Source organism: Miniopterus natalensis, chromosome 11 (assembly GCF_054644295.1).
Source record: "Miniopterus natalensis isolate mMinNat1 chromosome 11, mMinNat1.hap1, whole genome shotgun sequence".
In the NCBI taxonomy this organism is placed as follows: Eukaryota; Metazoa; Chordata; class Mammalia; order Chiroptera; family Miniopteridae; genus Miniopterus; species Miniopterus natalensis.
Window position 1 is genome coordinate 61,688,582 of NC_142091.1, and position 14,432 is coordinate 61,703,013.

At 48.6% G+C, this 14,432-nt stretch overlaps 1 protein-coding gene across 1 annotated transcript in view; it reads left to right on the plus strand.

Annotated features, from left to right (window-relative positions):
- Positions 1-441: 441 nt before the first annotated feature.
- Positions 442-14,432, plus strand: part of LDLRAD3 (low density lipoprotein receptor class A domain containing 3) — a 126,411-nt gene continuing 112,420 nt past the window's right edge. The window contains exons 1-2 of the mRNA XM_087822277.1: positions 442-547; positions 1,584-1,730. Of these exons, the coding sequence (XP_087678403.1) occupies positions 442-547; positions 1,584-1,730 (253 nt within the window). The remainder of the gene's footprint in view (positions 548-1,583; positions 1,731-14,432) is intronic.

Genomic DNA, 14,432 nt, shown 5'->3' on the forward strand with positions numbered 1-14,432 from the left:
GGTTGTTAGGGTGCTGGTGAGGGTAGTTGGGGTGAGGTGAGGTCCCTCGCTTTAGCTGCTCTTCTAGAATTCTTCAGTGGACTCTGAAAGCTCATTTTTAGTAGGGAGATCGTTCATTATTAACTCAGCACGCAGGGCATCTGGTCTACCGTAATATCCATGGTCCTGGGGCCGGTGTGGCTCTGCTTGCCTGTGACTGTTTCGTTCTGATTGATTGTTGCCCACATATTCCAGTTGTCAGATATGTTTAGTATCACCCCAGTAGTACCGTAGTCACACAGAGAGTAAGATCTCACTTCCACCTGGAGAAGTCAGGGAACGCTCTAGAGGGACAGCGGCACGGAAGTTGTGTGCTAACGTGCATGTAGGGATTCACTAGGGGACCCCACGGGTCAAAGGACATTCCAGGTAAAAATAATAGCACTTTTCACAAACAGTGGCATGAAAGATGTGATGTCAGGGGTCTGGAATGAGATGCTTCTCTTTGGCAAAGCTTGTGGAAGAGGCTCACGGGCCCTCCTCTACTCCGGCTACCCCCAAGCAGGAGGTGTGGACACCCCTCGTAGTCCATGGCAATAAAATCACTAGTGTACACATATATACATACTTTCCAGCCCGAGGTTTCATCTTTGCATCTTTAAGACCTGGCACAAGTTTCTGGTCATAAGTGTTCAGTAGATGCTCACTGATGTCTCAGGAGGGAGCTCTGGAAGGATCGGTCTTTTTTTTCTCCTTTTACCCTAAGACCATGTTACTTCCAGATGGCTCCTTATCTCCGGGCCAGTGATCACACTGGCTCAGACCCATCAGATGGATTAGGCTCTGGCTCCCTTGAAAATCAGTACCCCCCTCCCCCCAGGTCCATTGGTGGATGAATTCAGCACCCTGCCCCCATGCCCTGTTTGCTTTCTAGCCTGAGGATTAGCTCTTTTGGGTGAGGGCCTTGACATTTTGTGACTCTGTTCAGTGAAGTTGCATCTCAGCCTTGGGGCTTGGTTCTAAACCTCCAGGAATGCTTGGCAAGCAGTTCAGTGACCTTGGTGCTCCCTTAGGGGTTAGAGGCCTTAGTTTAAGTTTCAGTTTGGCTTTTCCTCCCCGTGTGACCTCAGGCAGGTCAACTTTGTGGGCTGGGGTTCCCATTTTCTAAAGTGAAATTATCTGCTGATATCCCTGTTGACTTTGCCCAAGTTCAAGGATTCTGTGACTATAGTGCTACAGAGTCTGAGACCTGGCAGGAGCCCACAGTTCCTACTCTTGGAGGCATTAGGAGCCCATTGCTCACTCCTGTCCGAAGGCCTTCAGTTTTGGTCACTGCTGATGGCCAGGAAAGAACATGTGGATTTTATAACCAATCTTTTTGACGGAGAAAGAAGACAAGTCAGTGTGTCAGACACCTGCCCCCTACTTCTTGGTTTTTCTTCATTTAGTCCTCTTAGAATCCCCAGGGTTCTGGCAGCGAAGATGATCCGTCCATTTCACCGATGAGGAAACTGAGACCCAGAGAGGCCTCACCTCTACAACCCATGGGGGTCCTTGTCGCCTTTGCCACACCATCTGATGTCCCTGTTCCCTCTCTCCAACAGAGAGCCAGCTGCTCCCGGGGAACAATTTCACCAACGAGTGCAACATTCCGGGCAACTTCATGTGCAGCAACGGGAGGTGCATCCCGGGCGCCTGGCAGTGCGATGGGCTGCCTGACTGCTTCGACAAGAGTGACGAGAAGGAGTGTCGTGAGTGCCCGGCCCTGTGGGGGAGATGGTGGGGGTCCTGGGGCAGGGAGAGGAGGCCCCCATCTGGTTAGACCCCTAACACTCTGCTTGCTGCCCGTGGTAGGCATGGGCATCTGGCCAGCAGTCCTGCCCTCTCCACCTGTAGGTCTGTCTCAGAGCAGTGTGGCCTGTGCAGAACCCAGGGCCTTGGTGGCGATGGAGTCACAGCAGTGGGAGAGCAGAGGACCCTTCCAGCTGGGCACTGCTAGGGCCTAGAGAGGGGTGTGTCTCATTCTCCCACCCACGTCCTTCAGCCTCTTATCGTTTAGTGCTCCTGAAATATGCGTGAGATTTGGCTGGTGGGAAATCTATGAGAAAGGACACATCTGGGATGTGAGTGGGGGGCGTCCAGGTGTCCAGTGATCTCCCTGCCCCGGAGGGGTATGTCCCTCTTCCTCCCCAGAATTTGACGCTGCAGCATGAGCTTGGCCACGGCACCCCAATAGGTGGGAAGCACAACCCAGGAGTGCCGGGCCGCAGGTTGTCCAGTGGGTGGGTGGCTGTCTGGGGTCTACACAGCTGGACAGTGCTTCTTGGCTCTTTCCTGGCCTTCAGGTATCAGGCCTCTGTCAGGAGAACTGTTTTCTGACTCCGAGTCTGCAGACTCTCTGGAAGCCAGCTGAGGAAATGGCTGGTGAGAGGCTTGTTATTGGAATTTTTAACATAGCTGGTGTCAGGATTTGAGGCCGAGTTTGTTGACCCATGGGAAAGAGCACTAGGTGTGGAGTCCACCTCCAGAGCCAGTCAACCCCCTCTCCCGCCCCCAGTGATATGCCTCCTCGGGCCGGCTGCCTGTCCCGAAACAACCCCTTGCCTGTACAGGGCCCGGTATTCCTGCTGCCTGCCCCTGCTCTGCAGAGAAGTTTTTGGGGGGGTGAATCGGCAGTATGTTTTTTTGTGGGGAATATTTTGTTTGTTGCCTATAATTTTTTTCTGAAGAGACCACTATCCATCATGCATTTTTATTTTTGCAGTTTTTAAAAAACTATTGTCTCTTTCAGCCTCCTCTGTTTCTCGTGTGGCCTCCACCTTGCTAGAAACGTAACGTTTGTCGTTTGAGTTTCAAATGACTCAGCATGTGTAAACTCCATTACCTGCCCAGCTCTCACGTTGTTGACGCGGTGCGAATATGTGGAATGGCTGTGCTTAGGATGCGGCGTGTACCTGAACCTCCAGCACATGCTGGCTGTCCTTGGCGGGGGGAGGTGCTGAGTCAGGACAGGTTTGTGGAAGAATGCGGGGCGAGGAGGTGGGACCTGTATCAGCCCCCAGCTTTGGCAGTGGCAGCTCTGTGATACTAGGCAGCATCCTCTGTGACATTCTGTGTCCTGTGAGCCCAGGGCCGTGATTACAGAACCCACGCACAGGCTGAAGGGGTGGCGGAAGGAGAGTATAGGAAAAAAGACGGCGCGGGCAGCTGCCTGGTGCGGTTTGGTTTGGCTTGGAACAGGCTTGCCTTGGCTGTTCTCCATTCTTTTGTCCTCATTTCCTACCCTTAACCCCCAAGTACAGACTTGATTGACATTTATTTAGTCTTTTGATCAAAACATCATTTAAAAAATCATACACACAAACACATGCGTTTAAAAAATCTCTCTCCTCTGTTGCCTTTTTTTAAAAAAAATAAAAACATAAGAGCACTAGAAAGTTTGGACAATAGAGGAAAGGAAAAGAAGTCCCTTTTCTAAAACAAATTCTACTTGCATTTTAAATTTCTGACATACTGCCCTACAGTCTGGGAGTCGACGGTGTGAGCACTGGAGAAAGATGCTGTGTCCAAATCCCAGCCCGTCCTCACCCTTTGCCCTCCCCCATGCCATGTGGTCTTAGGAAAGTTACCAGAATGTTCTAAATCTTAGCCTTTGGGAGAATTAAATGAGAATTCCTGGTGCTTCAATTCCCTCCTCTCCAAGATGAGAATAGTAAGGCGTCTCATAGCATTGTTGTGAAGTTTGAATGCACACAACACAGTGTCTGGTAGACATCAGCTGTTACTGGTCAGCCTGCACACACTGTTTTACCCCCTTGTCGTCATGGGAACCCGTGACCGAGGAGCTTTGTTTCTTCTTCACGGTGGAGGCCCTTGGCCACATTACCGTATTTAGCATTCGTAATTGTTGTTTCGTGAGGTTGCCTCCTATTCCATCAAGTAGATGCACTGTCAGCCAACCACTCCGCTGCTGGGGGGGGGGGGGGTGTTAAGTCTCTTTTGCTTTTTTACTTCTGCTGATCAAAAGGTTTAGGGTCCATGAAGGAATTTATACATACCCAGAGGACAGAGCCCGGGGTGGGCAGAGCCAGGGTCTCCAGAGTCCCAGCTGGCTGATTTAGAATTTGTGCCACTTCCTGCCATGTCTCGCTCAGAAGTTACAAAGCCCTTCCTCTGATTCTTTGGAGCAACTTGGTACCTACTGGGAGGAAAGTGAAGGCGGCTGCTGGTCTCCCCACAGAGAGGTATTCGCCTCCAGTGCCCTGTGAAAGAGCTTTGGCATTTACAAGATAATACACTTAAACGAGAATCCTTGCCCTTATCAGAGGGTGAGAGAAGAGTCCAGAGCTGGGTGTCAGGGACCTGAGACCGTGGGCAGCTCTTCTGTGTCTACGGCAGAGGAAAGATTTTCATGAGACAGGGAGAAACTTTTATCATAAGGGTAATAAAATCATACATTGTAAAAATTTGGGGACCAGGGAAGATAGAAACAACAGTATCATACAGAAGGTGAATCCCCATTAGCATCTTAGAAATTTTCCTTCAGACTTTTCCCACTTGTAATCACCAAGGGTATGTGTTAGTATATATATTTTTCCCAGGTGATGTTTCAACATTTTTAACATCTTTATATGTTTTTTTTCTTTATCATTTTTTTAATGCTTAGGTAAATAGTCCATTCACTTGGTATAATATAGTTTATTTATTCATTACTTAACATTTATGTTGTTTCCAGTGTTTCACTGTTAGAAATGGTGCTCACTGTTTGAACATGAGGGTGAACATGACTTTCCCCTATTTTGAGAAATTTTCTTCATCTACATTCTCAGAAATGAAATGACTGGATTGGAGGACAGAAGCTTTTTCTGGCTCTTGATTGAGACTGCCAACTTGTTCTGCTAAAGGCTGGCACCAGCCTGCTCTCCCACTGGCAGCATGTGAGGATTCTGGCTTTATTTTAGTCTTGGCAGCATTCAGTAATATCTTAAAGAATATTTTTATGGTTCATTTAATAGTTGAAAACAGTGATATATTTTAATTTTAATTTTTTATCATCTAAAGAAATTGAATGTTTTTTTCCCATACCTCTATTTACTAGTTATATTTCTGACTTTGTGAAATATCTGTTAATGGACTAGAATAAATTTCCATCTGCGTTGAGTCATTAAATTTTCTGCCTTGTGAATCTGAAGAACCTCCCCTTCTTAGAGTTTTGAGAGAAGGGGCTCATTTTGGGAGAGTTTGACTGTATTTCTGTTCTTGGTTAGTGGAATGCCCTAAGTAATCATTTTATCTAAGTAACATTTTTTGGTAATAAAAGAAATAGAGAGATGTTTTAGAAAAACACAGACGTTCATGAAGACACTTTGTTGTGATGTGTCCTTACTTGAGCTTCCTCTGGGCTTCACGTTACCAGCCTTCCGAGGAAGGGACTGTTATCTCCAGAGGCGGAAACTGAGCCTCAGTGAGATTACACAGAGCTGCCTGTTGTCCCAGAGCCCAAGGCCCCGTAACCTTCCTCCACCAGAGACCACCAGTGGGCTCCTTCAGTCTTTCTCTACATGTGGATAAGTTCCACTCTGCTGAGATCATACTGTTACTACTACTGATCTGCTTGTTAAAAATGTAAAAAATGTCGATAATGTTTTCCTATGGAAATGATTTCTAAAATGGCCCTTAGTCCTGTGAGTCCCTGAAAGAAGAGACTGTACTTTCCTTACGGCCACTTGCAGCAATAATAAAGCCGCAGCCCACACTTCCAGGGCCCACGTGTGACCTGGAGCCTTGGAGTCTGCTTCTTGCTTTGTGTCGGATCCTTGCTGCCACCTCTGTGTCCTGACCAGATGGGGGCGAGGTCGTGCAGGGGTGAGATCCTTGGTTCGTTCTTTCCTTGGAGAGATTATATTGATCGCTGTCTTTGAGCAGGCACGTACAGACTTTTAAAGTTGCAGGCCCTTTATGTTTGGGTGCGGGTGAGGGTGAGGGGTGGGGAGAGGCGAGAGGAGATGGGGACACTTTCAAGGACTTTGTCGAATAATTAACTTTTAATATATCTCCAAGTTCAGAGACATGGAAAAATAGGTCAGAAGTGGAGTTCAAATTTTATTTGCTTTTACTGTTCCCAGCCATTTCTTGAGCGCGACGTTTAAGTGCTCTGGTGTGATGACAGAATCCATGGGCGGGTTTGGAATAATGATCACCAAGAAATACATGAGACGAAGAGATTAGCCAGACAACATACCGTGGACACAGTCAACAGTGCGGTGATGGACAGAGGGAAGGGAGGCGGGTGGAGGGGGGAAGGGGGCAAACCCGGAACATCCGCAAGAGTGTCAACTAGAAAAATAAAGACCCGGAGGGAAGCAGGCCCCTTTCCGGTTCACCATCCTTCTCACCCTCTGCCTCTAGGTGGCGCCACATATGATGTTTTCTTTTAATCCTGGTGCCACAGGGCTAGCAGAGATGAGGGGGGAAAACTGGATTCTCAGTTATTATTCTTACCAAACTTCAGCAGTAATTCAACTATTTCACCAGACACCTAATGCTTCGGTCACATGCCAAATGCCGCAGGAAATCAGGAGGTTTCTACAGGATGGGCATGGCCTGCTTCTCCTTCTCTTACTTAGGGGTTGGTGACAGTTTGTGGCCTAGCAAGGCAGCCTGTCAGTGAACTGGTAGATGCAGCCACAGTGGGGCTTACTCCTACCATTGCTTTGGGTTGAATCGCCATCCACCTTGTTCCACCCGCTCCGCATTCATAGGTTGAAGCCCTAACATCCAGCAGCTCAAAACATGATCTTATTTGGAGGTAAGGCCTTTGTAGAGCTAATCAAGTTAAAATGAGGCCATTAGGCTGGGCCCTACTTCCCTATGACTGTGTCCTTATAAAAAGGGGCTATTTGGATGCAGAGAGACATACAGAGGGAAGCCCATCTGAAGAGACAAGAGAGAGAAGATGGCCATCTGCAAGCCAAGGAGAGGCCCAGAGCAAGTCCTTCCTCCCAGTCTGTAGAGGGAACCAACCCTGCCGACACCTTGATTTCATACTTCTGGCCTCCAGAACTGCGAGACAATAAATTTCTGTTGATGAAACCACCCTGTCGTGGTACTTTGCTACGACAGCCCTCGCAAACTAATCCAACCATCTACCCATTTCCCTTGCATCTTAAAAATTGTTACTCAGTGAGTGACGGCTGGCCCACAGCTGTGTAACAAGATGACATTCACACACATCCCACTTCCAGTGTTTTCTTTAACAGTTTGAAAGGAAGAATTTACTGTTATGGGTTGAATTGTGTCCCCCCAAAAGATAGGTCAAAGTCCTAACCTCCAGTACCTCAAAATGTGACCTTATTTAGAAATGGGGTCATTGTGGATGTAATTAGTTAAGATGAGATCATACTGGCGTAGGGTAGATCCTTAATTTGATATGACTGGTGTCCTTATAAGAAGACAGTGTGAGAATAGGAAGGAAGAGAGCCGTGTGACAACTGACATAGAGATTGGACCGATGCAGCTGCAGGCCTTGGAACGCCAGGAATTGACAGCTGCCAACCAGAAGCTACAAAGAGGTAGGGAGAGATTCAACCCAGAGTCTCGGAGTGTTACCGGTAAGGGGATCTGGCCCTTGACGGGTCTGCCTAGGGCCAGCTGGTAGTGAGTGGATTCTTGACTTTGTGCAGGAAAGATTTCATAACATGAGTCCAGATGACTACAAGGGAACATTTATTAAAGCTGGGGACAGCAAAACAAGAAAGGGCTTAGCATAGAAGAAGCAACAGGAGAGCCTAGGCTGGGCTGCCCTAGCTCTCCGGGAAGTCAGAGAAAAGGAAACCTTGGGGTCAGGTTCAGGGGACTAGCAGCCTTCGAGTAGCCTCTGCCCATTGCTGCCCAGGTTGCAAGTCTCCTGGGGTCCTTTAGAGTTTAGGAGATACGTGCCTGTGTAGGAAAAAGAGGGGAAAGGGAATGGCAGCATGTGGGGATGCTCCCCAAAAGGGAAAGCACACTGGGTCCTTTGTCTTGAGGCTTTTTTCTCTCTCTTGAAGGTGGGAATCTTAAGGGAGGTCTCAGGGGAGTGTCTCAATAGACTATTCATCAGCTTTCCAGGTGTGCTTTTTCAGGGTAGTGGTCTCCTCTGATTGGTCAGTGCCGGGGGGGGGGGGGGGGGGGGGCTCATTAGTCAATGTATCTGGTCCTGAGGCAGCCAAGGCACCACTTTTCTGGTGGCTTTGCTACTTATCTGGGCCTGGAGTTGAAATACAGCTGAGGCCTAGATGCTAGCTTCAGGGTCTAAACAGTGTGACCTGCGATATGCTAGGTGAGGATATATTACCCTGGGGACAAAGTTCTTGTTTTCCCAGTTTCGCCCCTTGCTAGGCATCCGGGGCTTCCTGCCCTGGTGAGTTTCTGTACCTGGCCCATCTAACACAAAACATTTACTCTCAGTTGTCCTTGGTTTAGGGAAGATAGGATTTACTAAGTGGCTGCAAACTGCTGTTTAACAGTCTGCCTCAGTTTCCCTATTCCACTTGTCCTGGCTTACTGGCCTCTCTCAAGAGGAAGCATGGCCCTACATATCCCTTGATTGCAGACTTTTGGCCTCCAGAAATGTGAGAGAATAAATGTCTGTTGCTTAAAGCCACTGAGGCCTAGATGTTATCTCTAGTTTGACCAAAACTCTGTCTCTGTAGTCAACAGACCTGAGGCTTTGTTACTAAGATTATTTGATGTGGGTCAGAACCTCATTGTCCCGAGGGCTTGTATAGGAGCCTTAGGAAGCTATTCTCTGGCCCCCTTGTTGCTCCTCTAAGGGGGTCTGCCGCATGACTAGTGACATGCCAGGGGAGGAAAGGCCAGGGGAGGGTCCAAACCGCATGACCAGCTATATAAAGGTCAGGGGTCTAAACTGCATGACCAGCGATATGCTAAGGAGGAAAGGTCACTCGGGGGGCAAGGTCCTTGTTTTTCCAGTTTTGCCCGTTGCTAGGCACTGGGTTTGTCTGCCCTGGTGACCTTCTGTAGGTGGCTCATTGTCTTTGCTCTTGTCTGACTGCCTGCCACATATCCATTAAACACTTCAGAGTGAAAACTCGCCTCCCTTCACAGCACTCACTGTATAGAAGAAATCCAAGACCTGTGTGTGTTAATGTTGCCTCTTTTCTAACTTAGTCACTTTGTTTGTGGATTTCTTTTTAAATGTCTCAGGTAATCCCCGGCATACCTCCCACTTCCCCTAATTTCTTACATCTCAAATGTGAGACCGTAAATGCTGTGGTTAAGAACCGGGCATGGGGGCCAGACAGTGTTGGGTTCTGCCCCCAGCCTCTGTTGGTGACCTCTGGGGCCCTGGGCACCATTGTACCTTACTCTACCCCTATTTTCTCCTCCATAAGATGGAGATCATAGCAGTACCTACTCCATAGGTGACATTTAAAACATTAAGTCGGCCGTATATCCAGGCCATAAGCCAGTTAGAAGTGAGCTGACCTTATGCAATAGGCATTGTTTCCTGGTGCAGTCATGGCGAAGACCAGCTCTGCTGACCGCAGGGCTTTGTTCTAAGTCTTAACTTAAATGAGCTGTTGTGTCTGAGGCTCGGAGCTGGGTGCCTGGTGCAGGGTAAGCATTTGGTAAGTGCTAACTGACATCATTCCCTTAATGAGTGCTAATGACATTGTCCTCCAACCAAAGTCTGCTGTGGCATTGCTGTCCTAGCCCTCCCCCCCCCCCCCCCGGGCACCTCCCCCAGTCCCGCACTTTCCCTTGCCCGCCACCCCCGTCTTTGCCATAGAAACACCTTCCTTTGCTGGGTCAATATCTTCTTTTCTCTTGAGTCCTCAACACACAGTCATGAGCTGTTATGAAATTCTCTTTAGCTTAGAGCTTCAGGGAGCCAGCCAGGCATCGCAGCCAGTGCACAAGGGAAGGAAACAGGTATCTGAGGGCCTGAAATGAGCCAGGCGGGCTCTCCAGGTCGAGGGGAGGGAAGCTGGGAAGTAGCTCTCCTGAATTCAGTAGGGGACCTGCAAGTGTCCCACACCTGCCAGAGTGGCCCCACAGGCCTGTTCCCAATTCTGCTGGAGCCCCGCATGATGAAGCACCTATGTGGATTTCGATGGTGGGATTTTGCTTTTATCACTTGAACTGCATTCTTCAGTCTCCACCTTCAGGGCGCTGGCCTGAACCAGAGCTGTTCCTGCAACCTCTAAGGCTTTAGGTCTAGAAATGGTAGAAGTAACAGTCTTCCAGATACTCTCTCCTCCCTGTCCAGATGTGCTCTTTGTGCCCTGCGCCTACGGTGAGTGAGCAAAAACTTGCAGTCCAGATGTTGGGATCACAGCATAAATTCCAGGGTTGTCACCTGAGAGCTACATGGGAACATTTCCAGCTTGTCAGGCTACACTTGACCCAACCGTGAATTTGACCTTATGCACACCTTTCTAAAAGGGCCCTGGTAGCTGTTTGAAGATTCCAGCAATTTTACACTAAGCTGAGAAATGCAAAATGCTCTGAAACTTTCTGGCTGTTAGTTCCCTGAGGCTGCTATAACAAAACACCACACACCAAGCACTTAAAGCAGAAATCTGTGCTCTCCCAGTTGTGAAACCTAGCTAGATGTCTGAAATCACGGTGTCAGGAGGACCATGATCTGAAGGCTCTAGGGGAGGGTCCTTCCTTGCTTCCTTGCCGGTGTCCTTGGCTCCCTTGGCTGGTAGATGTTCACTCCATCCTCAACTCCATCAGCATGTGGCCTTCTCCCTACATCCAAATTTCCCTCTTCTTAAAAGTATACCCATCACTGGATTAGGGTACACCTTAATCCAATATCACCTCATCTTAACTTGGTTATATATACCAAGACCGTATTTCCAAATAAAGTGTAATCACAGGTCCCGGACACTAATAACCACCCCCACTGGATCCCTATGGAGAAGGCCGAGTGCCAGGGGACCAGCAGCTCCCATGGGATAAGGCCTTCACCCTCAGCCCCATTCTGTGCAGCTCCCTGTGTCCACTGCGGGTGTTTCGTTCTTTATTTTACTGTCCCTTGATAGCACTGTGGTCATGGAACAAGACTAGGTATGTGAGTGGGACAGGAGTGGCTTGAAAGCCTGGGAAGAGTGCTTTATATGAGAAAATAAATATTAAACAAGAAAACTCAGCTATATGTAGTCTTCTGGCACCTTGATTTGGCCATTTCATGGTGAAGAAAGTACTCAGAACTCTAGTTTGTGTGCGTGGCAGCCTGTGAAAGTCCTGTGCGTGGCAGCCTGTGAAAGCCCTGTGCCTTTAAAAGCCACGGGTGTGGGAGGTGCTGTAACTAACTAAACCGATGCTCTCAGCGCTGCTTTGCAGCCCCTGGGAGGAAGCCGGGAGATGGGAGGGAGGGCGCCCAGCCAGATGGAACAGCCGTCAGGTTTTGTGCGCCCTGCACAAAGACCCTAAAAACTCAAATATGTTGCCAATGTTTCTAAAACTTGCACATAAAAATTGGGATTATCAGATTTTCTTGAAAAATCAGACTCAGCGTTGGGATAACTCCCTGCACTCAGACCTGTTTCCACTCCGCCTCCATCGTGTGCTTCACCATCTGGCTCATTCTGAAGTCTCCAGCGTCCCTTTAATTCCAAGACACACGTCTTTTCACATTCGGGTCTCTGAAACTTATAAGCGATGCCTCTTCTAAGTGATGGGATGAAAAACCACGGTGTCCCTGTTTAATTAGCAGACTTTTTCTTTCTGACTTGTACATAAAATAACGGCATGCCTTGTAATCGGCCACAGCTTGGATTCAGTGAAGTACATGTGGTTTTCTCTGATCTTTAGCAAGTGATGTTTCAGCCAAGGGTGCCGAAGTTTCCAAACAGGAAAATGTACCACGTGTTCACTTTGTCCTTAGGATGCTGGGCTTGAGGACAGGAAGCAGGTGCCAAGTGGGAGGGGACTGGCTCTAGAGCCACATGGCCTGCATTGGGCCCTGGTTCTATCACCTGCGAGCTGTGGGACCTGGGCAAGGTCCTCAAGCCTCAGTTTCCTTAAATCCCATGGAATTTTTATGAGGATTGAGTGAGCGAAAACCTTGAAAACCCTTCAAACAGCAGCTGGCACATAGTGAAAGCTCAGGAAATATTAGCTGTACTCTTATCAGCAGTATCGAGTCACATTTCTGGTTTACCTCCCAGCTCTGCCCCTGGCTAGTCGCTTCCTTTCTTGGAGCCTCAGTTTCTTCATGTGGGACATGGGACTAAGTCTGGAAAGGGTGTGTGAGAATCAAGTGTGCCAGTGCTGATGTCTGGCTCAGAGCAGGCACTTTATAAAAATTCTCTGCCATCTCCTCCCTTCCCCAGTGCTGTATTATTCCCCAAAAGGAGAGTCTGCAGCTCTGCCAGAGTGTATTTGATCCGGGCTCCCTTGGGCTCCTACAGTCATCAAAGGTGGGCTGGGAGATGCTCTGCAGATTCTACTTTCCAACAGGTTGTCTAAGCTAAGGGAGGGGAACCACTCTGTTCCAGGAATACTCTGAATGTCAGATCTGGTGCACATCAGTCCAAACGAGCATCTCCCCTTCTCAGAACCATTTTCAGAAGACAGAACCCAGGGACCCTGCTATAGTCCTGTTTATAGGGGTGAGGTGGAGGAGGCCCCATTGACCCCCTCAGAAAGTGAGAAGAATCAGACTCTCTACCAGGATCCCCCTCCCTTGGAGCTGGAACAGGAGGCCCCAGACTCTCTGATTGGGGGAGAAGTTAAGGTAGGTACCCGAGCCTAGAGAAAAACTGTGAGGATTTGTCCAGATTTGTCATCTTCCCGGAGCAGAGCAGCTCTTTCCTCTGCAGTCACCAAAGCTGTCAGTTCTGAGAAAGTTTTGTTTTATTGTTTAGTTAAGGCTCCTACACACATCCCTGCTGGTGTCATTGTAATCCTGTCCTAATGTTGACAGAGACTTGCATGCGTCTACTACAAGCACCACCAAGCCCCTTCTGGGTTCCAGCTGCTCTCTGGGACCTGCCTCCACTTTCTTGACAACCGCCCATTGAAATGCCAGTATTGTCACCACCTAAGTTAGTGGTATCGAGTCATCTGAAAGTCATCTTAAGTCAACTCTTTTGCACAAATATCAGCCTCACTGATCTTGCCAGTCCTCCCACCACCTCTGGATGACTCCGTGATGATCAGCACTGGACTCTGCCTTCCCGCCCGCAGGGGGAAAATCTTCATGAAGGACCAGAGCTGGGAGGGTTTGCGCTCCTGTTGCTGGAATGAGCGTGGCCAGGCCGCCGGGGCCCATTACTCAGGCAAGCTCTCCGTGCCAGGACTCGGCTGTAACTGCAAGACGACATAGTCAGTGCTAACAGGTTCCGTAATTGCTAATAAAATTTAAATGGCTGCAAAATCACAGAACATCAAAAAGAATTTTTTCTTGGCACATCTGAATTTTGCTGATCCAAGTTGGTCTGTGACTGGTCAGCCCTTTTATTTTTATTTTTGTGTGCAGACTTGCGCTTTCCTCTGTGGCAGTGCTAGTTTGAAGTTCCCAAATGGCTTTTAAAAAATTCAAGGACCTATGAGAAAGGGATAATTAAAAGAAGAGGAGGTGGTGCATTCATATAACCCAGACACGTGACGGGGAGATTCTTTTGCTAGTGGCACTTAAAGACTAGTGTTCTGACAGAGTGGGAGACGATGGGGGTAGAGAACCTTTGGGGTCAAAAGGTAACTGTATGGCCCTGGTTGAAAACGCATTTTAGGAACTTTTGGCTTTTGACATGGTGAGTTCCATGTCCTTTTTGAGATTGCCGTGAGAAGGCTCCAGTAAAATGTAGGGAATGTCTTAGGGCTAAAAGGCTCTCAGGTTTTCTAGAATCAGTGGTTAGAAGGGAAGAGACTGAAATAGGTTATATGCACATAGTTCCATGTTCTAGGCACGACAGAGATCTAGGTTATCTTTGAAAAGGTGTAGTTTGCATGCACCTGAGTTTTTTCCTGTCGTCAGGGTCCTTCATTTTGCAGGTGGGGTGGTGGATGAGGGTGGGGAGGCAGGGGATCAGAGTCGCCGTTCTCCATGGGACTGAAATTTGCAGGGACCAAAGACCATCTTGGCCCCTGTTGTCTCATGTCCCTTTTCAGGTGGGAGGGCTGTTTGCTTCTCCAGTTCTCTTCAGATCCAGCATTAAAGCCCTTGATGTTGACTGACCTGAGCTAAGAGAAGGTGCTTCAGAGAAGGGTGGGGTACGGTGGGAGGGGGGGTGGCTGGTGAGAAGACTTTCATTGGTGCGTTGAGATCATCAAAGGCCCCAGAGAGCAGGATGGGCAGCCTGCCTGCATGGTGATTTTGTGGTGGTCACCCAGTGTGATATATTTGTTCTTTTGGCCACTCTGAACCTTTTGGCCAGTGAGAGGGGAACCTGGAGCAGGAACCTGCCCGTGGCTGTGCACTTGTTCCCGGGCCTGCG